General features: G+C 45.0%; 1 protein-coding gene across 1 annotated transcript in view; it reads right to left on the reverse strand.

Moving 5' to 3' along the window:
• Positions 1-23,781, reverse strand: part of GEMIN5 (gem nuclear organelle associated protein 5) — a 48,359-nt gene that overhangs the window by 22,734 nt on the left and 1,844 nt on the right. Inside the window, exons 2-17 of the mRNA XM_073649866.1 lie at positions 21,197-21,352; positions 20,624-20,778; positions 19,320-19,501; positions 18,843-18,994; positions 17,352-17,468; positions 15,396-15,528; positions 14,950-15,112; positions 13,917-14,129; positions 13,700-13,785; positions 13,102-13,184; positions 12,875-13,011; positions 9,249-9,322; positions 8,723-8,904; positions 7,127-7,266; positions 5,231-5,402; positions 1,975-2,193 (exon numbers count right to left, since the gene is read on the reverse strand). Of these exons, the coding sequence (XP_073505967.1) occupies positions 1,975-2,193; positions 5,231-5,402; positions 7,127-7,266; positions 8,723-8,904; positions 9,249-9,322; positions 12,875-13,011; positions 13,102-13,184; positions 13,700-13,785; positions 13,917-14,129; positions 14,950-15,112; positions 15,396-15,528; positions 17,352-17,468; positions 18,843-18,994; positions 19,320-19,501; positions 20,624-20,778; positions 21,197-21,341 (2,353 nt within the window). The 5' untranslated portion in view covers positions 21,342-21,352. The remainder of the gene's footprint in view (positions 1-1,974; positions 2,194-5,230; positions 5,403-7,126; positions 7,267-8,722; positions 8,905-9,248; positions 9,323-12,874; positions 13,012-13,101; positions 13,185-13,699; positions 13,786-13,916; positions 14,130-14,949; positions 15,113-15,395; positions 15,529-17,351; positions 17,469-18,842; positions 18,995-19,319; positions 19,502-20,623; positions 20,779-21,196; positions 21,353-23,781) is intronic.

The following is a 23,781-nucleotide window of genomic DNA, read 5'->3' on the forward strand; positions in this document are numbered from 1 at the left end:
CCGATCGAAGACAAGGAAGTGGGGAAATGATGCATTTTGGGTTAAAACACATTTTTAGGCTCAAAAAAATCAACATGGCATCCACTTCCCACATTGATTGAATCCAATAATAAAATATCTACATGGACGAAAGTATTGTGTCTCCTCCGCATTACATCTACAGGAGCTTTTAGGAGGTCTCATTCTACAGCCATTAATATGGGGTTGGTTTCCTCTTTGCAGCTATAACAGCTCCCGCTCTTAGAGAACTTTCTACGAGATTTGGGGAATTTTTTTCTCCTTCATCCAGTAGAGCATTTGTGAGGTCAGACCCTGATGTTGGGGAGAGGCCGGGGTCACAATCTCCATTCTAGTTGTTGGATGGGGTTGAGATCCAGGCTCTGTGTGGCCGGTCATGTTCATCCACTAAACTCCCCCCAACCATGTCTTTATGGACCTTGTGCACTGGGCAGAGTCATGGGGAACAAAAAATGGGCCTTCTCCAAACTGTTCCCACACAGATTGAAGCTACAATTGTCCAAAGCATCTTATATACTGAAGTATTAGGATTTCCTTTAATTGGAACTAAGTATTAAGTGAACCAATCCGATGTTATACACTGGGGGAGGGGCCGGATGTTATACACCGGGGGAGAGGGGTCGGATGTTATACACAGGGGGAGAGGGGTCGGATGTTATACACCGGGGGTAAATGGGATTGATGTAAAAGCTGAATCCAATGATCAAGACGTGCAGACCAATAGTTTTCTCCCTGTAGTGAATGTTTACGTCCTCAAATGTCAGATAATTACTGATGTGTCCTCCATCTTTACTCTCCTACTTCCCATTTGTGCACCAGAGACTCATCTGCTTCTCTTCCACTTTGAGGTCGGGTTTGAAGGCACATTGGGAGACTTGGTACCCCTCCTGATTAGTGAGGGTCCTGGCAGTGGGCATTTTTCATGCAGCCTGTCCCCGTACACTTCCACATCCCAATAACAGCGCCTACAGTTTCCCTCATGATCCCATCCTAAGGGACGCCTTACAAGAAACCTTTAACTCCCTAACAGCAGCAAAACTACAACTCCCAGCATGCCATCAGCGGCCTGTTAGAAGCTGTAATTTTGCAATTGTCACCCCTGCAGTATAAGAATGAGCTAACTGGTCAATACTAAATAATGTGGTTATAATTATAATAATATTCAAGCCCAAAGTATTAAAACTAGAGATATTCTTGGACGTGAAGCTTAATTATAATTCTCTAGATCATAAATCAATATGGAGGAAGGACCATAATGTAACCCTCGAGCGAGAGACGTTCCTGGTCAGCGGGGTCAGGGGAACCTCTGCTGCGGCTGTAAATTATTCACGCAAATGCATCATTTATGGTGGAAGAATCAGCATCGAGGTCTTGTCCGTACTTTGACAGCTGACATACTAAACAAACTTTTTTTTTTTTTATTCGATCGCTAAATTATTTATATTGCAGTAGAAATGGTAAAAAAATAAAAATAAATAAAAATCGGTTAGACGGATTACAATTCTGGGAGTCCCTGCATAAAAGGGACGTCTAGATTTAAAGCTAACTGTTCTTTAAAAAAAAACAAACAAACTTTTGACATTTCAATAAGAGATGTCAAAAGTTTTATTTCGGTCTCATCACTGAAACAGAAGGGGCGAAAGCGCTGAGAGGTGAAGAGTTCAGATGTCCTGATGAAGAACTCTGAGAACTCTGAAACGCGCTGACTAATTAAAAACCGCAGTCCTCTACACATCGCCTCCTGGATTCCTTTTTATTGAAGGTCATCGGCAGAGCAGAAAAAAAAAAACATCCTCATTTCCTTGAAAAATCTTTGGATCGGCAGCAGCTGGTTTATTAAGCTTCACAACCCCGCCAGGTGAGCACATCCCTGTCTAGCCTCTATCTGGAGAAGACCCCATTGTTTTTCAGTCCTAGTTTCATTACATTTGGATCCGGCGTTCAGAGAGACAATACCTTCCTGCAGGGCGGTTTTCTCTGGAATGATATCAAGACAGGCTCCATCGTCTTCTTGATCGGAGGTCCCGTTCTGTGCCGGGGTACTTGGGCTTTCCGCTTCTCTGCTCGTCACTTCTACTCCGACCTCCTGAGAAATGTTGTCCGTCTTCTTCTTTTTCTTGGCCTTGTTTTTGACTTGAAGGGTACGTTTCTTTTCCAGGTCAATGGATTTCTTTCCTAATTACAAAAAGATGCATACGGGGTTGACATTTTTTATTTTTTTGTTACTAGGCGGCTCAACACTAGGTGGGCTATACCCTCCTCTCCTAGGACACCTGGCCAAAATCTGTAGACCACCCCCCCCCCAAAAAACAGGAAAAAAAATTATGTAACGAGAAATAACCAGAAACAAGAATCCAGAGATGAAGCAACACCCACAGGCAACCAAAACTGACCACTCGACAGAGGGACCAAGAATAGGTTGAGAGCTGTGCCTCCCAACGTATTGAACGAGAAACGGATTTTACAGTAAGTGCTAAAATCCATTTTCTCGTTAATAGCATTGGGGGAAGACATAGAACCATGTGATGTTCCACAGCAATCCCAATAGATGACCACGTGGATGGAATAACAGACACTTGTCCCAAACTGGCATTGGCAAAAGCCACAACCTCTTCTCCTAGCATCACCCTCTTAGTGACAGAACTTCTATCTATGATCCTGCGTCCCACAATGCTAGTTACGAGAAAACTCCTTTAAGTTCTTGCGTCTCATAGGTTTAGAGTAGAGCACTACAGTCATGTCCAAAAGTTTCGAGACTGGTATAAATTTTGGTTTTCAAGAAGTTTGCTGCTTCAGCCTTTTTAGATCTTTTAGTCAGATGTTTCTATGATCACTGAACTACAATTATCAGCATTTCAGAAGTTTTCATACTTTTTTTTTTTAAGCTCGTTTTATTGAAGATTATACAACACAACAACGTTTCATCAACAGTTTGGCAGATATAAAAAAATATGTAAAATACGGCAAACTCGGGAGCAGCAGGAATAAAATAAGAGGAGAATCTGGTTACAGGTCCCTTTTAATGCACAACTGGAGGAAGTAGGAGTTTAAATAGAGCGTGGGTCGACATGTGTGGTGACACTCCAATGAATGTGGGGCTAAAAGAGACAGCGCTCAGCTGCTTCTGTCACTCCCTAACTCTTGAGCAGACCTACAATGTGCACCTGGTTACAGGTCCTTTTTAATGCTCAACTGGAAGCAGAAGTTTAAATAGAGCAGACCTACAATGTGCATTCATGACCACCCCTCTATTCAAGCTCTGGACGTACTTTGGTGACTAGAGACCCTCACTCTAGTGATTGGTGGTGGTCACAGGTGAAGGTGAGGCCCCAGTGCTCTGACATGGATTACCATTACCTAATTTCTACTAAATGCACCTGAAACTGCAAACTAGGGTCAATTGTAAGCCCAATGCCAGGTAGGTACAATAGGGGGATACATTCATAAATACCCTTACCCTTCACACAATCCCGATGTTGCTATTCTTTGGTGCGGTGATCTTTGCTGGTGCTAATCGGAAGTAGAGAAGCCCCCTCACATGAACGGTCTCAGGACGCTTTACTGCTGGCATCATCATGGTAGCACTCACCTTTCTTCTCTGGACAATCATTCTTCCTGATGTCCCAACATTCTGAAGGAAGCTTCATCAGAGGAAATAAGTTTGCAGGAAGTATAGAGATTGGACCGCATAGGATTGGGATAAAGTTATTTTCTCTGATGAAGCCCCCTTCAGACTGTTTGGGAGATCTGGAAGAATTATTGTCCGGAGAAGAAAAGGTGAGCCCTGCCAACAGTAAAGCATGCTGAGACCCTCCATGTGCTTCTCATCCATGGAGGGGGCTCACTCATAATTTTTCCTAAGCACACAGCCATGAATAAATAAATTGTATCTACACATCCTACAAGAGCAACTTCTCCCAACCATCCTCCAGGAGCAATTTGGTGATGAACAATGCTTTTTCCAGCATGATGGAGACCATGTAAGAATGCAAAAGTGATAACTAAGTGGCCCGATGAACAAAACTTTGACATTTTGGGTCCATGGCCAGAAATCTCCCCAGATCTCATTCCCATAGAGAACCTGTGGTCAAACAAAAACTGTAAACACAGATTAGACAAGAATGGGCGGTCATCAGTCAGGATTTGGCCCAGAAACCGATATCTGGCTGCCAGGACTAAGGGCAGAAGTCTTGAAAAATGGGTCAATGGTGTTACGTCTTTACATAAACTCGATGTATTTGTGAATAAAAGCTTAAAAAAAACATATGAAATGCTGATAATTTTCCTCAATAACCACAGAAACATCTGACTAAAAGATCTAAAAACAGTAAAGTGTGTGAGAACCAAAATTTGTGTCCGTCTCAAAACTGGATGAGGACACGGCTCTGGGAAGGCCACCAACTAGTTCACTGCTTTGTCTTAAAGTGGTCTTCCCATGAACACAATTAATTTTAATAAACATTTTAATCTATAGGTCTTTGAATAATAATAACTTCCACAATTGGATGTGTTTAAAAATAATGTTCCTGCGCTGAGATAATCTTATAAATGTGCCCCTGCTGTGTACTGTGTAATGGCTGTGTCTGACCGTGCAGGGACATAGTCTGATCATACCACATCTCCTTGGCAGGGGAGGAAGCAAAAGAGTATACAGACATTACAGCACGGGATCACAGCTGATTCTTTTGTGAGGCAAAACATTTCCCTGCCTGTTTATAAGCAATGTTTTACCTAAAAGAAAGAATCATTTGAGATCCCATGCTGTCCTCTCTGTATCCTCATTTTTTGCTTCCTCCCCCGCCGGGAGCTGTGGTATGATCAGACCATGTTCCTGCACGGTCAGACACAGCCATTACACAGTACACAGCAGGGGCACATTTATAAGACTATCTCAGTACAGGAACATTATTTTTAAACACATCCAATTGTGGAAGTTATTATTATTCCAAGACCTATAGATTAAAATCAACTTTGTTTGTGAGAAAACCCCTTTAAGTCATGGTTCAAACCTCTATATGGGTCAGACACTAACTTGCAGGGTAATTACCTATAGCAGGCACTAAAAAAAAAGACAGTTTTGATCCTTCTCGAGTAGAGACAATTTGCATACCTTTTCCCATGTAGCATTGCCTGTAAAACTTACTACACAGATGGGTTTCTGCTTAAGAGATGACTCTCTCAACGAACCCCCCCAAAAAAAGTGAGGACTGACCTTTTGGGGGTCGGCTGTGCTCCTGCTTTGATACGGACCAATTGTGTAAACAGAAGTCATCTGCCCCCGTCCACACCTTGTCGCCCTCTACTGGAGACCACTGCACACACAGCAATCGCCCCTTGTGCCCCCGATAGTTACTGATCGGCTCTTCCTGGAGAACATCCCAAACCTGAAATGGAAAGAAGGATCCATTAACCTTGAAATAAGGCGGAGGAGGACGAGGCCTATCTACTACAGGTCTACATGATGGAGGATAAGGATTCTTTTTTCTAATCAGTTTTTTTTTTTTTATTACGGAGGGCGGCCATCTTGCCCCAGTTGTTTATAACAGCATTTAGAGACAGGCTTTACATCAGGAACCTAACGATTGGAGATGATTCACTGACTTCAATGGTAGAGTATTGTGGGCATGCTCTGTGGCCTGTGCAGGAAGTGGGAGGAAGTGAGCTGTAACGTCACCTATAGTGAATCCTGTGTGTTATTTATGGTCACCAGACTGTGATGATAATGAGACTACCGAAAAGTCATCTGTGCAGGACAGGAAGTGTAAGGGTTTATTTGCACAACTATACTTTGTGGTCTGTGTTACCAACACAATTCTTGGCCTGACTGATCTTAAAGTGACGGCATATCTCAGCATATCTTTAGAAGATGGAAATACCACTTTAAGAAAATGCTGCTTATAAAGGTACATAGGAAGCCTTGATTTCTATGGGAGGAAGTTGTTGGTTTGCCCCAGCAAGAACATTTGGGAAATAGGTTGTCCTCAAAATGACAAAAAAGTCTTCTCCATCTGCTCTCCTGAACCATACACAACTGAGACTTATACAAGAAATATTATTTTAGCCACCACAATTACACACAATCTTAAAATTATTATCATGCAAGAAAACTACTAGTACAGTTTTTCAAGTCCACATGCATTTCAGTATAAGGATATGGCCACTAGGGGGAGTCCTATCCATATCATAGGAGATACAGTACTGAATACTGGGGTCCAAATGATCCCAAGAATGGGCCTAAGGGGTCCCAGGGGTCAAACACCTCAGAGATCAGTTAGTTGTTCCCTATCGTACAAATAGGGGATAATTTACAGACTGATACATACAGGGTTCTCCGCCTTTGTGGATGTTTTTTTTTAACTTAAGTGCATTTATTTGGGGCTAAAACAGTTTTTTGCATTAGTGTTTCATTAAAAATTTTGCAGAGTTGGTGCATATTCAACTTTGAAACTCTCCCTTAAAACTGTCGGAACAAGCTCACCGACAGATTCTCAGTTGACTCATTCTGCAGCCAGCAATAGACAGTGCAACACAGAGGTTAAAGAAGGGAAACATTTTAATGGAATCCAATTGTAGAGGTCAATTTTGGCCCCAAATTAAATGCATTTAAGTAAAAAAAAAAAAAAAGTCCTCTATGGTGGACAATCCCTTTAAGCCTACACTGGACAAATGCAGGATAATGTACCAGTGTTAGGAACCCACTACTCACATATGTAAGTCAGGGCCGGTTCCATTCACATTAGGTATGTCGAGTTACAAGACTATATTCTTAACCCTTTAAGAACCCAACCCCTCTTGTTCACGCCGTGGCCATTTTCCGTTTTTTTTTCATCCTCATGCTTCAATAGCAATAACTTTTTTTTTCGCTATTTCATCAACAAGGCTTTTTTTTCCTTGCAAGGCGAGGCAAATTATTTTTTGGAGACATAAAACCTCAGATTTTTTGGCGGCGGGAGGAACACAAAACCCAGCAGATGGTGCCAATAGTGATATCGCCACTGTAAATGACAAGTCATAAGGCCACATGGGTGACGGCGCACCATGTTCCACTGTGAAATGTATTGGAAACACCAAAAGGAACAACATTAAATTATCCCTCAATTCTACTTACTTGAGAAGTGCCGTCATAGCTGGCAGATACCAGCCTGGCATCATGATGAGGGCTCCAAGACAGACTTGTGATCTTAGCAGTGTGCCCCGACAGGGTCCGAAAAGGATCTGTGATGGTGACTGGATCTTCGGCAGAGTTCTCTGTAGCGACACAACATAAAATAAGATTCAATAAGTGCTGTAAAGGAGTTTTTCTGCAAATTAAGTAGATTTTAATCAATAGATCTTGGAATAATTTGTTCCACAATTGGATGTGTTAAAAAAAAAAATGTTCCTGTGCTGAGATAATCTTATAAATGTGCCTATCCGGTGTACTGTGTAATGGCTGTGTCTGACCATGAACTGGACCAGCTTTTTATGGTCGAAACATACCAGAGTTATGATACTGTCGTAATACTGCCGGAAACCAGTGGCTGAAGGAGCACGAGCAGTAGCAGCAAGCCGTAGTAGAAGTTCTTGGAGTTAGCAAAAGGAGTTGTAGGAAACAATACGTAGATAGGTGAGAACAGTCTGGGTAAGAATGTTCAGGAGCTGGAGACTGGAACTAGGCTAACAGCTAGACACAATACTCAAGCAATAAGTGAGAGATCCATGCGGCTTTAAGTAGGCCCAAACAGGAAACAAGATGGATCACACAGGTTCAGAATCTGCCATCTTAGTAAAGAGCAATTGCAGAACAACCCAGCAGCCTCCAGTGGTAAGGAGTGGGATTACAGCACAATTATTAATGTGAAAAATAGCAGCAACTAGTGGTAAAACTGTAGGACAACAGGAATTCTGACACACAGCTTCTGACCAGGGGGGGGGGGGGAGCATAAGTCATTTATGATAAGCGAGTAGACATAAAAAATAGTAGGGGCTCGCAGCTGCTGCTTTCTGATGCAACACCTTTCTCTGCTTGTTTTATCACAGGAGTGAGTATTACTGCCACTCAAGCCTTCTGTCTGAGCTCATCATAAAGCAAGTCAGTGACATATGAGCTTAGCGGCCACTGGAGCTCCTATGTCACTGACTTGATTTATAATGAGCTCAGAGGTCTGGAGATAAGGCAGAAACACTCGCTCATGTGACAAAACAGACAGGGAAATGTGTTACCTCAGAAAAAAACAGCTGTGAGCCTTGATGTTTCATCTGTATAGTCATTTATCATAAGTGATTTATATTTCTCCCTGTGGCCAGGAGATGTGGCATGTGTTAACCATGAGCTGTAGCAGCTCTGCATGGTGAGACACAGCCATTACACAGTACACAGCAGGGGCACATTTATAGGATTGTCTCAGCACAGGAACATTTTTTATTAACAAATCCAATTGTAGAACCTATTATTATTCCAACATCTATTGATTAAAATATACTTGAGTATAAGCTTCTCTTAATTTACTCAGGCATTTAAGAAGGCGTTGGCCAAGCAGTGTGGCAGTACAGGATCCCTCTTGTGACAACCAGAAAGCATGGAGAGGTCAGTTAATTAAGGACTACGGCAGTTTTTGTGACCTCGCCTCTGGTGGCGGGGACCTATTAGCAGTTAATCCCGGAGATGGGAATATCCTTTTAAGGTAAAACAGATACAAACTACGTTGACATTAGAGAACCTCACCTAGCGCCCCCTTCAGGTTATGTATGTAGACCACGGCATTATTTGACCCCGATGCCAGGAGGAAGCGGAGGGTGGGATCCTCACAGTGGTCATGGTGCCAGTGCAGGGCATTCACAATTTTATGATGTTGTTGGATGGTGCAGATCAGCTGAAGATGTGGAGCCTGAAAAATCTCAATACTCCTGCAAATACACAAAAAAGAAAAAACAAGGATGACATAAGCAGAGATTCCCTCTTCTGATACTGAAGTATCTCAGGGGCATCATAGGGACTCTTCTAAATGAGCCGGGATGGGAAGCCGCTCTGAAAAAGGGTGTCCTGTGCTGGCAGACTCGATTTACATGTATGATGGCTGTGTTATACAGCCAGCATCTACCACTAACCGCAGCGGGAAAAAAAATGTTGCCTCTCGGAAGACGGGGAGGAGGAAAGAAAATTGGGTGTGGCGGAAAAAGGTCCAAAACCACATCTAGACGACAACCAAGAGATTGGCTACAGAAGGTCTTTATTAAAAGAGATTACCTACCCATCTTCATTACCAATAGCTAAATGTTGGCAGTCTGGTTTCCAACTTAATTCCGTATGTGGCGGTAACTTATGCTGAAAAATATGAAAAAAGAAGTAATTATAAATGTGCCCTTGCTGTGTACTGTGTAATGGCTGTGTCTGATCATAAAAAGCTGCTCCAGTTCATAGTCGAAACATACCACAGTGTTAAGATAGACAAAGTGGCCCAGACCCCTGTACACATTACATAGCGGCTGCATAGACATTAGACAGTCATATATTGTGTCCTCTTACAAAAAATCCAATCTGGTGGGTATTCTTGTGATATCGACAGGTCACTTACAACTTTTTCCCCTTTTCAAGTAAAAGTCATCAAGGAAGACCAAACCTTATGTCACAAGTAAAGGTCTAATGGGAGAAAATCCTCTAAGGATTTCCATACACCATAATTGTATGTATTTCTTCCTCCTCTCCACCATAGGGGGTATAAGCCAGACTCCTTTGCTGATAAGTTATCTAAAGGATAGGGCATGTTGAAATTCATCATGCCCAATCCCTTACTTTTTTTCAAAAGTAAAGACACCTCCATACACATTAGATGGCTGTCTAGCCTAGAGTAATCAGCATGTTTCTCCATGCTTTATGACCGCCTTAAAGGGAACCTGTCAAATGATTCATGTTGAACTGCGTTTCGACAGGCCCCATTATCGCAAATATATAAGTTTCAGAGAAAATATACTTTAAATCAGGGACAAGGATACAGGGCTGTGGAGTCAGAGTCGTGGAGTCGGTATAAAATGGACCGACTCCGACTCCTAAAATATACACTGCTCAAAAAAATAAAGGGAACACTCCAATAACACATCCTAGATCTGAATGAATGAAATATTCTCATTGAATACTTTGTCCTGTACAAAGTTGAATGTGCGGACAACAAAATCACACAAAAATCATCAATGGAAATCAAATTTATTAACCAATGGAGGCCTGGATTTAGAGTGGAAAAACACACTACAGGCTGATCCAACTTTGATGTAATGTCCTTAAAACAAGTCAAAATGAGTCTCAGTATTGTGTGTGGCCTCCACGTGCCTGTATGACCTCCCTACAACGCCTGGGCATGCTCCTGATGAGGGTGCGGATGGTCTCCTGTGGGATCTCCTCCCAGACCTGGACTAAAGCGTCCGCCAACTCCTGGACAGTCTGTGGTGCAACGTGACATTGGTGGATGGAGCGAGACATGATGTCCCAGATGTGCTCAATCGGATTCAGGTCTGGGGAACGGGCATGCCAGTCCATAGCTTCAATGCCTTCATCTTGCAGGAACTGCTGACACACTCCAGCCACATGAGGTCTGGCATTAGGAGGAACCCAGGGCCAACCACACCAGCATATGGTCTCACAAGGGGTCTGAGGATCTCATCTCGGTACCTAATGGCAGTCAGGCTACCTCTGGCGAGCACATGGAGGGCTGTGCGGCCCTCCAAAGAAATGCCACCCCACACCATTACTGATACACTGCCAAACTGGTCATGCTGAAGGATGTTGCAGGCAGCAGATCACTCTCCACGGCGTCTCCAGACTCTGTCACATGTGCTCAGTGTGAACCTGCTTTCATCTGTGAAGAGCACAGGGCGCCAGTGGTGACTTTGCCAATCCTGGTGTTCTGTGGCAAATGCCAAGCGTCCTGCACGGTGTTGGGCTGTGAGCACAACCTCCATCTGTGGACGTCGGGCCCTCATACCACCCTCATGGAGTCGGATTCTAACTGATTCTACAGACACATGCACATTTGTGGCCTGCTGGAGGTCATTTTGCAGGGCTCTGGCAGTGCTCCTCCTGTTCCTCCTTGCACAAAGGCGGAGGTAGCGGTCCTGTTGCTTGGTTGTTGTTCTCCTACGGCCCCCTCCACGTCTCCTGGTGCACTGGCCTGTGTCCTGGTAGCGCCTCCAGCCTCTGGACACTACGCTGACAGACACAGCAAACCTTCTTGCCACAGCTCGCATTGATGTGCCATCCTGGATGAACTGCACTACCTGAGCAACTTCTGTGGGTTGTAGAGTCCGTCTCATGCTACCACGAGTGTGAAAGCACAACCAACATTCAAAAGTGACCAAAACATCAGCCAGAAAGCATTGGTACGGAGATGTGGTCTGTGGTCCCCACCTGCAGAACCACTCCTTTATTGAGGGTGTCTTGATAATTGCTAATAATTTCCATCTATTGTCTATTCCATTTGCACAACAGCATGTGAAATTGATTGAAATTGATTGTCAAAGTGTTGCTTCCTAAGTGGACAGTTTGATTTCACAGAAGTTTGATTTACTTGGAGTTATAGTCTGTTGTTTAAGTGTTCCCTTTATTTTTTTGAGCAGTGTATAATAAATTGGGTACAGTAGTTTAATGCAGAATGTGCTGAATATTTTTTTATAGGAATTTGGGAAAGTTATGAAATGTCCTATAAATGGCTGTTCTATTCCTGATCTAAGGCCACATTCACACACAGCGTTTTTGCTGCGTTTTTGAGGATAAGTTTTTCAGCTGCAAAAGCAGATCAGCTTTTTAAAAAAAAACGCATCACCTGAAAGGTTTTTGAGCTCATAATGTTTTCAATAGCAAAAGCAGATTAGAAAAACGCAGCACAAACTGACATGCTCATTCTTTGTGAGGATCCGTTTTTGAGCCCAAAAACGGATCCTCACAAAACGATGTGTCTGAATGTCATATCTTGAAACCCATTGACTTTGCTGGAATGCCCAGAGTCACTGCATTTTACTGCAAAAAACGGATCCGCAAAAACACTCTGTGTGAATTATGGCCGTAGTCAGCGAGGGGCGGGGGCAGCTGCCCCCCCTAGAAGCAGGGGCACGCACCTATCAAAACTCACTTGTATGCTGCAGTGCTCCCGTCCTGCACCGGCTGCAGACTGCAGGGGGCAATCTCCCCTCCTCTGTCCTGTCTTCTGCCGTCTTCACCAGAGAGAGGAGAGGGAGGGGTGCCTGCCCTGCACAGGATCTGATTCCTGGGCCCCGAGCGGGAGAAAGTGAAAGTACTACTGCTCATCTCTGTCACAGGGAGGTAACTAATGCTAATATTGTAGGTGATTATTATGAGCTCTCTGTACAATGTGTGAACTATATGTGCGATATGTGCAATGTACTATTTGCTGTCTGTAGCTGTCATCTGTGTATCACACTCTATCTATCCCTCCATGTATTCATCTATCCCTCCATCTATCCGTTAATCTATCCTTTCATTTATCCCTCTATCTATCCATCCATCCATCTATCTCTCCAGCTATCCATCATCTATCTATATATTTATCCATCCATGTATCTATCTATCTCTCCATCTATCCATCCCTCTATTAATCCATCCATCCCTCTATTAATCCATCCATCCATCCCTGACTTTATCTATCTATCTATTTAAATATAAGCAATATATGTCGGAGTTGGTGTAAGGGAAATTGAGGAGTCGGAGTCGCAGGTTTGGCTTACCGACTCCACAGCCCTGCAAGGATAACTAGTCCCTGCCAGTTTCGCCCGACTCTGCATGATTGACAGGTCTCTCTCGATGCGTTTTTAGAGTCTGCACACACGGAAAGTGTCCCGATATAGTGAGTACAAGCTCATACAAACTTACTTTAATGTCATTTGTATCTCGGATCAGCTTGTTAATATCTTGGGCCTCCATAGTCAACTTCCAGGGGTTGTGCTGGAAAATAATCCCCTCTCCGCCACAACTATACAGGGTGAATGGAGGCCGGTCCCCTTCAGCACCTGGTGGGAAAAAAACAACACACACAAAATAGAGTTTATTTGTGTAGTTTGTGTGATTCATAGGCAGAAAACAGAAGAACTATATCTTACCAAAAGAGAATGGAGGCAACGGAGGACCCCAGGACATGGAATACACAGTCTTCTTGTGGTAAGTACTGGAAATCTGAGGGGGTCTGGAAAGGGGCAAGAAAAAGTGTGAAATGGACGTACACTTTCTTTTTACTATTTAAAGGGATTGTCTAATCTTAAGAGGGTAAACATGCAAAGTGCTTGTAAAAAAAGAAAAATTATCTCGGAAGTATTTTTTAATTCTATGCTTTACAGCAAGGTTACCGGCCACCTCCATAGTCTATCAGAGGTGGCTGGTCTCCTAAGCGAAGAGCGCAGAGCTTTTAAGTGGTGGATCTGACCAGCTTTAGTGCCTCTGTGCTCCTCCATGGTCTAATTTAGGGGCTGAAAACGCAGTTTGGGCCAGCGTCGCCCGCCACCATGCCACTGGTCTGAGCTGTCACTGATCAGCAGCACACAGTATTCTCCAGCAAGAAAAAAGCTGGGAGACAGAGGAATACAGCTCTTGAAGAAAGAGGATGAAACATACCCTATGTCAAAGAAAAACTCAGAAACCTATGAAGGTATTACTTTCTGTTATAGGCCAGGAAAAGAAAATACTCAAAGTTATAGGTCTTACTTGGTGGAAAAAACATCATAAATCCCAACTTTTCCATCGTCCGTCCCAAAGGCTAAAGTAGCTTCTTTACTTGGATGCCAGGAGAGCTGCAGAGAGAAGTGAGAAAAAGGTAAAATCCCATATAGGCAAATTACTACTCCACCAGTTTTCCAGAGCGATGAGCTCTTGCACAGGACTGCCAGACCTCTGATGACGATACCGATGTGAGTGTACTTACTGCGGTCACTTTAGATCTGATCCCTTGCCACATTGTCTTCACGTCGTACATATTAAAGACAGATAGGGTGTTCCAGACGCGGATCATACCGTCGCCCACTCCGACCGCCAGACATCCCGATGCCACTGGGGAGAATGCCAGGCTGTACACGAAGCCTCCGAGCGAGCTCAACGACCAACAGCAAGAGAGGGAGCCCAAGTCCCAACATTTCACCTACATGGAGAGCACGGCACGAATGTACGGTAGTAAGGGCACTCTATAGCGGTATTAAAACTCATTAAAAGGGATATTTTGGAGACGATTAAGTCACTGTCACGGGTGTGTCAGATGTGACACACCGTCTCCCTGCAGTTGGTTGCAGAAGATCTCTTCGTTTGGCATTACAGGCGCCTTCTTAGATCTGTATCACTCTAGGACCCAGCTGCTACCTCTCTCCTGCTAATTGACACCCAGCCTGGGTGTTTAAATACTTTCTGTTTGCTACAGGGAGGTGCCGGTGATATTCACATGTTCCCTTGTGAAGGCTTGGAGCTATTGCAGTCTGCTTACTTCCTCTAAGGTGCTAGAAGGACGTGTGTTTTAATCTCTCTGAAGTCAGCTCAAGTCAAGTTACTTCCCTCTTGTCTCCCTTGTTGTCTTTAGTTGTTAGTGGGGACTGACTAGTGCCCCCCCCCCCTCTTTATCCAGGGCCAAGCTCTAATGAATTACAGGGTTTAAGTTCCTGTGCGGCGATTGGTGAGGAACCAATATAGGGATGATAGGGGAGACAGGGTGATATCAGATCAGCCTAGAAGGTCTCCACTCCCCCTTTCCCTAGTGTCTGGGCTTCCTTTCCCTCTTCCCTTTGTGTTACACTTAGTCTTTCCCACACCTTACGTGACAGTCACATCTACAAATAGTGTGCCCGATTATCATTAGAAAAAGATAAGTGGGACCATCTCAGGTATGAAATCGCGAGGAAGCAATGTCATAGGTGCCACCTGAAACAAGTGACGCCAGAATACCCCTTTAACATCATATGAACATCACTTACATCCCGATCCATAGATGTAGACAGAAGCAGCTCCTTCCCCTCCTCTGTGACTAGGGAGCAAAGGTTAAACACAATTCGGGAATGGTTTTGCCCTTCCGAGGAGCCCAGGAGGCTCCATTTCTGCTTTCCACTCCTTGTTAAATCCCACAGAAGCAGCTCGCCCCTGCAGAGACAATACACGACTTTATTACACAGTACGTAAAATAAATATACTCCATTATAATAAATATACTCCATTATATGCTCTGGAGACCACCATACTAGCCGAATGAGAGAGACGCATGCAGCGAAACAGTTTGCACCGACGTGGCACAACTTCGCCCAATGTGAACAATATGTACATTTCTTTTAACGGAGGTGGGGAACCCTCAAAATCAAGCTATTGCGAGCTCTGAGACGCAGCTTCTGGGGAACTATTACATGGTTGTGTTGGACTCATCACTAACCCAAAGCAGCTGGATACTATTTGAGTCGGATGCCCTTGAGGCCAGTGGACAGTCAACCATAAGCGTTCCTTCACCATAGGATCCATTCCTCCTCCTCGCCTCTTCAGGTATGGCAACTTCAGAGTTGTAACGCCTAAGGGGAAAAGAGAAAAATACATTTAGGAGTAAATAAAAGAACGCAAAGCCTAAAACTTTATGAAGTAACGCTGCGGGCATCGATCCCAAATCTTTCTGTAAGCGTTCCCGATAATTCAGTGAAATCGAGTAGGAATCATGTAAGCGGGGTATCCCCATCTAATAAAGTGATGACATGTCGCAAGATCAGAAAACTCCTGGACCCCTGCGAATCTGAGAATGAAATTAATGGGGTCAGCTGTAGTTCCCTGCACAATTGTATGGTCGGGGAGCGCCGATAAGGAGGTATGAGGAGTTGTAAAGGGGTCACAGTGCTGAATCGATGCTGCAGCCCCTTCATTGCCAGCATCTGTGGTGTCCTTGGAATGGGACCGCCATCGATCATCAGGTGATGGCTTATCACAAGAACCCCCACTGAATATGAGAATTAAGTTAATGTGGTCATCTACAGTTGCCTGCACAATTGGGTACGATGAATTGTGAGGGGCGGCCTGACCCCTTTTTCTGTCCTAGAGGTCAGACCACCACTTATCAGACAGGAAAGGCAAATTCTAGCGATATACCATCACTTTAGGAGTTTCTTTTTAAAATGTGGTGTGACAATAAAGTGGTCAAGCCCTTATCGGAAGGTAGTTACTAACTACCTGCCTGTGCTGCCCTACAATGATCTCTGCCAACTCAGATCGATCACGGACCGCTCCTGCCAGCGATTCTCCCTCTTCCTGTGACGGTGACATCGTCAGAGCAGCTCCTTCACTTCTGCTGGAGCGATTCTCCTGCTTTCTGTGACGCAATATCGACAGAGCAGCTCCTTTTCTTCTGGGGGAGCAATTCTCCTGCTTCCTGTGATATCAGCAGAGCAGCTCCTTCACTTCTGCTGGAGAGATTCTCCTGCTTCCTGTGACGTCACATCGACAGAGCAGCTCCTTCTCTTCTGGTGGAGCAATTTTCCTGCTTCCTGTGATATCAACAGAGCAGTTCCTTCTCTTCTGGTGGAGCGATTCTCTGGTTTCCTGTAGCACAATATCGACAGAGCAGCTCCTTCTCTTCTGCTGGAGCGATTCTCCTCCTTCCTGTGACGTAATATCGACAGAGCAGCTCCTTCTCTTCTACTGGAGCGATTCTCCTCCTTCCTGTGACGTGATATCGACACAGCAGCTCCTTCTCTTCTGCTGGAGCGATTCTCCACCTTTCTGTGACGTAATATCGACAGAGCAGCTCCTTCTCTTCTGCTGGAGCGATTCTCCTCCTTCCTGTGACGTAATATCGACAGAGCAGCTCCTTCTCTTCTGCTGGAGCGATTCTCCTCTCTTCCGCTCTGCTAATGGAGTGTCAATGCTGGCGTCCTGTAGATTGACAACCAGTTGTCCTGTTGAAAGAGCAGAGCGGAAGAGAAAGAGCTGCTCTGTCTATATTACGTCACAGGAAGCAGGAAAATCGCGGCACTGGCAGATCAAGGCAAGGTAGAACAGGCAACCTGCCAATAAGTACGTAGCCCTAAGGCGGGGAAAAAAGTCCCAGATACCTCTTTAAATATAGGGTTAGCCAAAAGAGAACACAATTGAATAATCTCAAGAAACAAAAAAAAAAAAGTTAGCAGAGCGCCCATGCAGGACTTCAGATGCCCCCTCTGCCATGGGGGTTATGTAAAAGACAACATAAATAAGAGATAATTTTAGAGAATTTTGTAAAAATTATCTGACGGCCATATATAAAACTGCAATATGAGGATATAAAACTGCAACAAACTTTTCCATCAATATTAAGAGGGTGAAGCACCGTATGTCGGCATGATAAGAAACAAACCTGGAGGGCTCCTACCTTTGCCTGTGGAGGAACTCCAGATCCGGATGGTCTGATCTTTGCTGCCTGAGGCCAGGTAGCAGCCCTTATTCTCAGACTCCGGCAGGAGATCGCCATTGGTTGCATTCAGTTCTTCTGATGAAAAGCAACACAAAATCCATATCAAAACCAGCACGGAGAGAAGCGGCGCCGCAGAGGTGAAGAGTGGCGTGTTTTCTGGATTACTAATGCAACCTTATATATCTTCCATTCTTTTTTAGCATTTCTAACAAAAGAGACTTACAGATTTAAAGGGATTGCTGGACCGCCGGCCTGAAATATTCATATACGGCCGCGCAGGTGAAAAAAAAAATCACTGATCCCTCGTTCTCCCTATTATTAACATTCATGGCGCACAGTTAAAGTCTTAGATTGTACGGTACGGCTGACGGAGTGCTGGAGGGGTCAAAAAAGTGTGTGTGTGGTGGGGGGAGATGGGGTAGAGAAGAAACAACAGGGGTCTCTTAAGCTGGATACAGACTTTAGACAAAAATCAGAGGATCATTGTATCTGTTGAGGTCCGACCTCCAGGTTCTGCCGAATAAAGGGGCCATTAAGCACCATAAAAAAAAATCGAAACTGTACTACCAGGCCCAGCTTAATTGCCAGAGTGGCGCTGTTCTGGATTAAGTGTGGACCCTTTTTTTCATATGCAAGAGAAATGAAGCCTAGATAAGACAGACTGACTCGCAGATGAAGGCGACCCTGCACCTTAGACAGCCGTCAGCTGAATGCTCCTACGGCCGACAGCTATTTCTTCACAAGACCCATATAGACACGGACTCACAGCTCAGCCAAAATTATACATTGCTGCTGCTAGACACTTCTGATGGCAGCTTATCTATGGCACAATCAAAAGGATTGGGCATGTTGAAATCCAACATGACTGATCCTTCTAAACCTGTGACGCTCCCCTACACATCACATATTTGGCCGGTCTTGTTGAAATCAACAGGTTCAGCCGACATGAACTTCACTTACATCCAGTTTAAGACTCTCTGTGGGGAAGGCTGAAATCCATCATCTCCTAGAGATGTTAATAATTACATTTCTATGACAATTAAAGGGGGTTTCCGGGCATTAGGATAAGTCATCAATATTGTAAGGACCAAAAAGTCCTATAGTCCCCATTGACTGCAGCTGCAATAAAGCACAAACACCCTGTACTATCTACAGACAATAAAGGAAGGAAATGTGTGTCTCCAATATGGCCGCCCCCAGAGAAAACTTAATAAACACAAATTAATTATCTACAGCATAAAAAAATGAAAAAAACAAAACAAAAACACGCAGCACATGCATTACTTCTCTTCTAATGACGTAAATCAAATTAATAAAAAGAAGAATGAACCAATAAAAAAATCCCCTTTAAACCCTGCTGTACTGTGCTTACATGGTGCCCGCTGTATAGGAGAAGTGCTATGAATACATGGACTCGGGGGCCTTTTGCAGGTGAGGTCATTGACGTACCTTGCGTTTCCTCCATCTTCTGATACAGGTCTTCCTCTCGGGGGTGTGGGCACCATGCCAGGGAATGAATCTCATCATCGTGTCCCCGCAACCGGTGGATGACATCTCCTCTACGGCTGATGTCAATGATAACGATCATACCGTCCTTGTACCTGGGGAAGGTGGGCAATTTTATGATTACATGAGCCAGTAGACTTGTTGGGGCATCACAGACTCTACGAGAGCATGTGCTACTCATGTCAACCACCCTAGTAGGGCATACGGATATCTGGTTGGGACGGATCCACCTCTATGAGCCAGGAAGAGTAGGACCAACTCCCATTTTGGTGAACTTGACCCATCCTTGTATTACCACTATGTACGCCATGAAATAATATATTTCCCAAGCAGTGAAATGTCTGGCTAGCAGCAGCATTCTCTTGCAAAAACCAACTGCGGTTGGTGGGAGTGAGGCCTGGGGCAATCAGCCGCTCTTACCCTATTGCCACTAGATCTTCTTGGTACGGTGCACAGGACAAGCAGAAAATAGTCCTCGGTTCTGGAAAAAACTGCTGCCCATCATTACGGTTACACCAAAAGCAAACCACTGTGCCCTTCTCGTCTCCAGTCACCAGCAGGTCCTTCACCAGGGGAGACCAGTGTAGGGAAGAGATCGTGTTCTGTAAGAGACAGACACAAGAGTGTTACACCATTTCCAAAATCCTGGGATTATAGATAAATGTAGGTCCACTGATGATGGCTTATCCGCCCTGAAAACAAGCCTTTGAAATGAGAGACCCCCATACACATCAGAGGGGGTGCTGGTCCCAGGAACCACCGGGGTAACAAGTTTGTTCATGGCGTTTCTTCCTTCCTAAATCTTCTCCATCACTTGTGAGTGATATTATTGAGAACTGGAAGGAATCGCAGCAACTCGACTAAGAAGTGGAGACCCCGTAACGTTACAAAGTGATGAGGCAGAAAAGTCACCAACGCTCTGCTGACTCCATAACTGCAGAGTCCAGACCTCCTCTAGCATTAACATCAGCATAAACACTGCGCCCCCACCGAGAGCTTCATTGCTGAGCAGCTACATGCAGCCGTACATCACCAAGCACAATGCTGAGCGTCGGATGGAGTGGTGTAAAGACTCCACCACTGGACTCTGGAGGAGACGTGTTCTGTGCAGTGACGGATCACACTTCTCTATCTGGAGTCTGGGTTTGCTGAATGCCAGAATGTTACCCCCTGACTGCATTGTGCCCACTGTATAGATGGTGGAGGAGGATAATGCTCTGGGCTTGCTTTTCACGGCTCGGCCTCGGGACTTTAGTTCCGGTAGACGGAAATCTTAATACTTCAGCACAAGACATATTGGACAATTGTAGCTTCCAACTTTACGGGAACCGTTTGGGGAAGACCTTTTTCTGCCCCCCATTACTGTACCCAGTGCATAAGGTCCATAAAGACATGGTTAGGGGAGTTTGGTGGAAGAACTTGACCGGGCGCAACTTCAACCCCATCCAACGCGTTTGGGATGAACTAGAACAGAGATTGTGAGCCCGGCCTCTCCTCCAACATCACAAATGCTCTTCTGGATAAAGGGGCAAAAATTCCCACAGACACCTCCAAAATCTTAAAAAGAAAAAAAAAACTTTCCCAGAAGATTGGATGTTGTTATAGATGAAAAGGGGCCAACTCCATATTAATGTCTATGGATGTACAATAGGAGGTCATAAAAGCTCTTCCATGTGATATATGGAGGGGGCACTTACTTATACGGACATTCGATCAGTTCTTACCCGGTGGAGCTTGTGTTCTGTTACTAAACTCTTCGTCTGGGTGTCCCATACTTTCACGGAGCCGTCATCAGAGCAGCTGGCACAGAGGTGAGACTGACCGGAGTATTGGGAGAAGGCAAAGCCGGACACCCTTTCTGTATGTCCGACCAACTCCCCTGGAAAAGAATGCAACACCTTAAATATATGCAAAAACCCTGCTCAAATGGGGACCCCTCTGCAATAGGAGGCCAATTTTGTGGTTCACCTATAGCTCAAAACGTGCAAAAATGACTAAGAGGCGCAGATTACTCCATCACGCTACAATATAAAATGCCGGGTCTGATGTCAGATATATATGGGAAAAAGCGCCAGCGTGTCGTGGGGAGGTGCGGTGATGGGATTCAATCCTATTCTGGTCCTATACAAATATAAAGGGGTCTCTGCTAAAATCATGAGCACCTTCAAGACATATGGACATGTCCTCTTTAAAGGAATAATAAAATCATATTTTTAACAATATTCCCCAATGTATTTTCATTGGTTCCCCATAGCCGAGCATCTATTCTAGCTCCACAGTGCAGTACAGAAAGTTACCATAAAATCCCGGCTCCTGGGGGCTGATACGCAGCAAGTAGACCGAATTCCGAGCAGCGAACCCAAAAAGTCCCCCGGCTGCGTCACTGGAACGGCTGCAGTACCAGTTGGGGGATGCGCTGAGCATCCGGTCCGGATCCCCCATCCTCGTGTCACCTACGGAGTCAGAACATGAATACTGAATATTTAAGACGTGACATAAGAGCAAAAATTTGGTGACGTCAGAGACGGACATGACAGGGACGTAAAAAATCATTGGTCATGTTGTAAGGCCTTCAAAACTTCTCTTTTGCAAACCTACAACATTTTCGTAAATTTCATAAAAAGGATGTGTGACTGCCAGTGACCAATTTACAGAACAGAAAAGAAGTAGCGAATTACACCATGGACAACCCGACACATATTTCTCCACATACATTTTCACACGTCCTGTTGCTTAGTTCTATTCCTCCCATTCCTCAACATACTCTAGGATGCCAGAAACCATGAATATGTCCCTCCTGAGCTATCATCAAACTCCGCTACATCTGTATCCAAGGCTATTCGCACGCATACCTCATATATACACATATATCGTGTGACCACCCTTTGCCTTCATCACTTCTTATTGTGATGTGTTACACACAGTTTTTGAAGGAACTCAGCAGGGAGATTGTTCAAGACATCTTGGAGAACTAACCCCAGATCTTCGGTGGATGTCGCTTGTGTAAATCCTTCTGTCTCCATGTAATCATGTATAGACTGCATGATGTTGAGATCAGGGCTCTGTTGGGCTGGATCATCACTTTTAGGACTCCTTGACACTGAAGATAGTTAATAAAATTATATTTCAGATGCTTATCCATCATGTAATACCATCAGGGAAGCGTTTGATTGGCTCCAAATTTATTCTGCAGCAGGACAACGACCCCAAATATCCAGCCAATGTCATTAACAACTATCTTCCGTGTAAAGAAGGACAAGCAGTCCTGGAAGTGATGATCCGACCCCCACAGAGCCCTGACATCATCCTGTCTGTCTGGGATTACATGGAGACAGAAGAATTTGCACAGGCGACATCCACAGAAGATCTGTGGTTAGTCCTCCAAGATGTTTAAAACAACATTGTGCCAAAATCTGTGAGTTACCAGTACTGTATGTAATGTGTAAAGAGTATATAACAGGGCTGGGTTTCCACCGGACTGCGTACTCACGCAGCATTTACTACTGAATGCTGCGGCTCACACAACGCTGGATTACGTCCTGAAGCTGGACAGTGCCAGGACATTCTTTGTGAGCGTAGCACACTCTGCGCTCTCGTCCCGCTGCTGTGAAGAGTGCAGCAGTCACTGATGTACCGGTATGTACCTGCGCAGTGCCGAGATCTCAATCTGCGTAGGCGACACCTCCAATGCCCATTTTCCCAGAGTCCACCGCATAGAGAACATGGAAGTGCGGGGGCTTCGGACTTTCACAAAATGCCGGGGGAGCCCCTGCACAGTCGAGGACCGTCAGAAACCCCCTCTTACCACCCTGGGACACGCAGCGTCACACCTCCAGACATCTCCTCCTCCAAGCGCAGGACCCCCAGCATCATCCGACTCCTGCCGCTGAGCAGCCCCTTCTTCCAGCCTGGGTCGGGACTCCCAGCATAATCCCACAGTGTCGCATCTCCGAACACCTCGTGTCCCAGCTCCATCACCGGTAAGCTGAACTCTGACTGTAAGACGGACCCCCATTTGAAGCATTAAATTTTTTTTCCGTTTTCCTCCGGAAAATTTGGGGTGGGTCTTATGGTCCGAAAAATACGGTATGTAGCAAAGTAGCAGTGTATCCCGTGTGACGGTTACACGGCGGTCTCGGCGCATCATGTGTGACGGTTACACGGCAGTCTCGGCGCATCATGTGTGACGGTTACACGGCGGTCTCGGCGCATCATGTGTGAAGGTTATATGGCGGTCTCGGCGCATCATGTGTGACGGTTATAAAGCGGTCTCGGCGCATCATGTGTGACGGTTACACGGCGGTCTCGGTCACGAGCATGGTCAGATCCACTCCGCCGCGGGTCTGGTCTCAGTCTGATGCTTCCACGTGTTGATGTCACTGGACTTCCCTCCGGCATGTCCTCTCTCTGTCCTCAGTAACTTCCAACTGCCACCAAGATGGCCGCTCGACTCCTTCCTGTAACTCACATCCAACTGTCAACTGTCTCTGGCCATGCAGCCTGTTGCTGGGCAGACTAGCTGTGCTTAGGAAACAGCGGCCTCTTGTGACCAAATAACGGCATTTCAGTCCACGTAAAGCAGTACCACATCACTACTGACAGCAAGAAGGTGCTAAACTTGTATAGTATACAACAGGTACAATATTTATACATATGCACATCTATACACCGCTGGTGAGACAGGTGCTATACCGTATGTACAGGGCTCACCATCCATCTCTTTAACCAGGTACATATATCTGCCCATTGGGTAATGAGGGCTGTCAGAAGGCTCACCATCTCACATATACAGCAGTCTCAGCATCCCCTATGTGATGTATACACAGCAGTTCCAGCGTCTCCTATGTGATGTATACACAGCAGTCCCAGCGTCTCCTATGTG

Source organism: Phyllobates terribilis, unplaced genomic scaffold, assembly GCF_046119375.1.
Source record: "Phyllobates terribilis strain yellow unplaced genomic scaffold, ASM4611937v1 Scaffold_10__3_contigs__length_209671492, whole genome shotgun sequence".
NCBI classification, from domain to species: Eukaryota; Metazoa; Chordata; class Amphibia; order Anura; family Dendrobatidae; genus Phyllobates; species Phyllobates terribilis.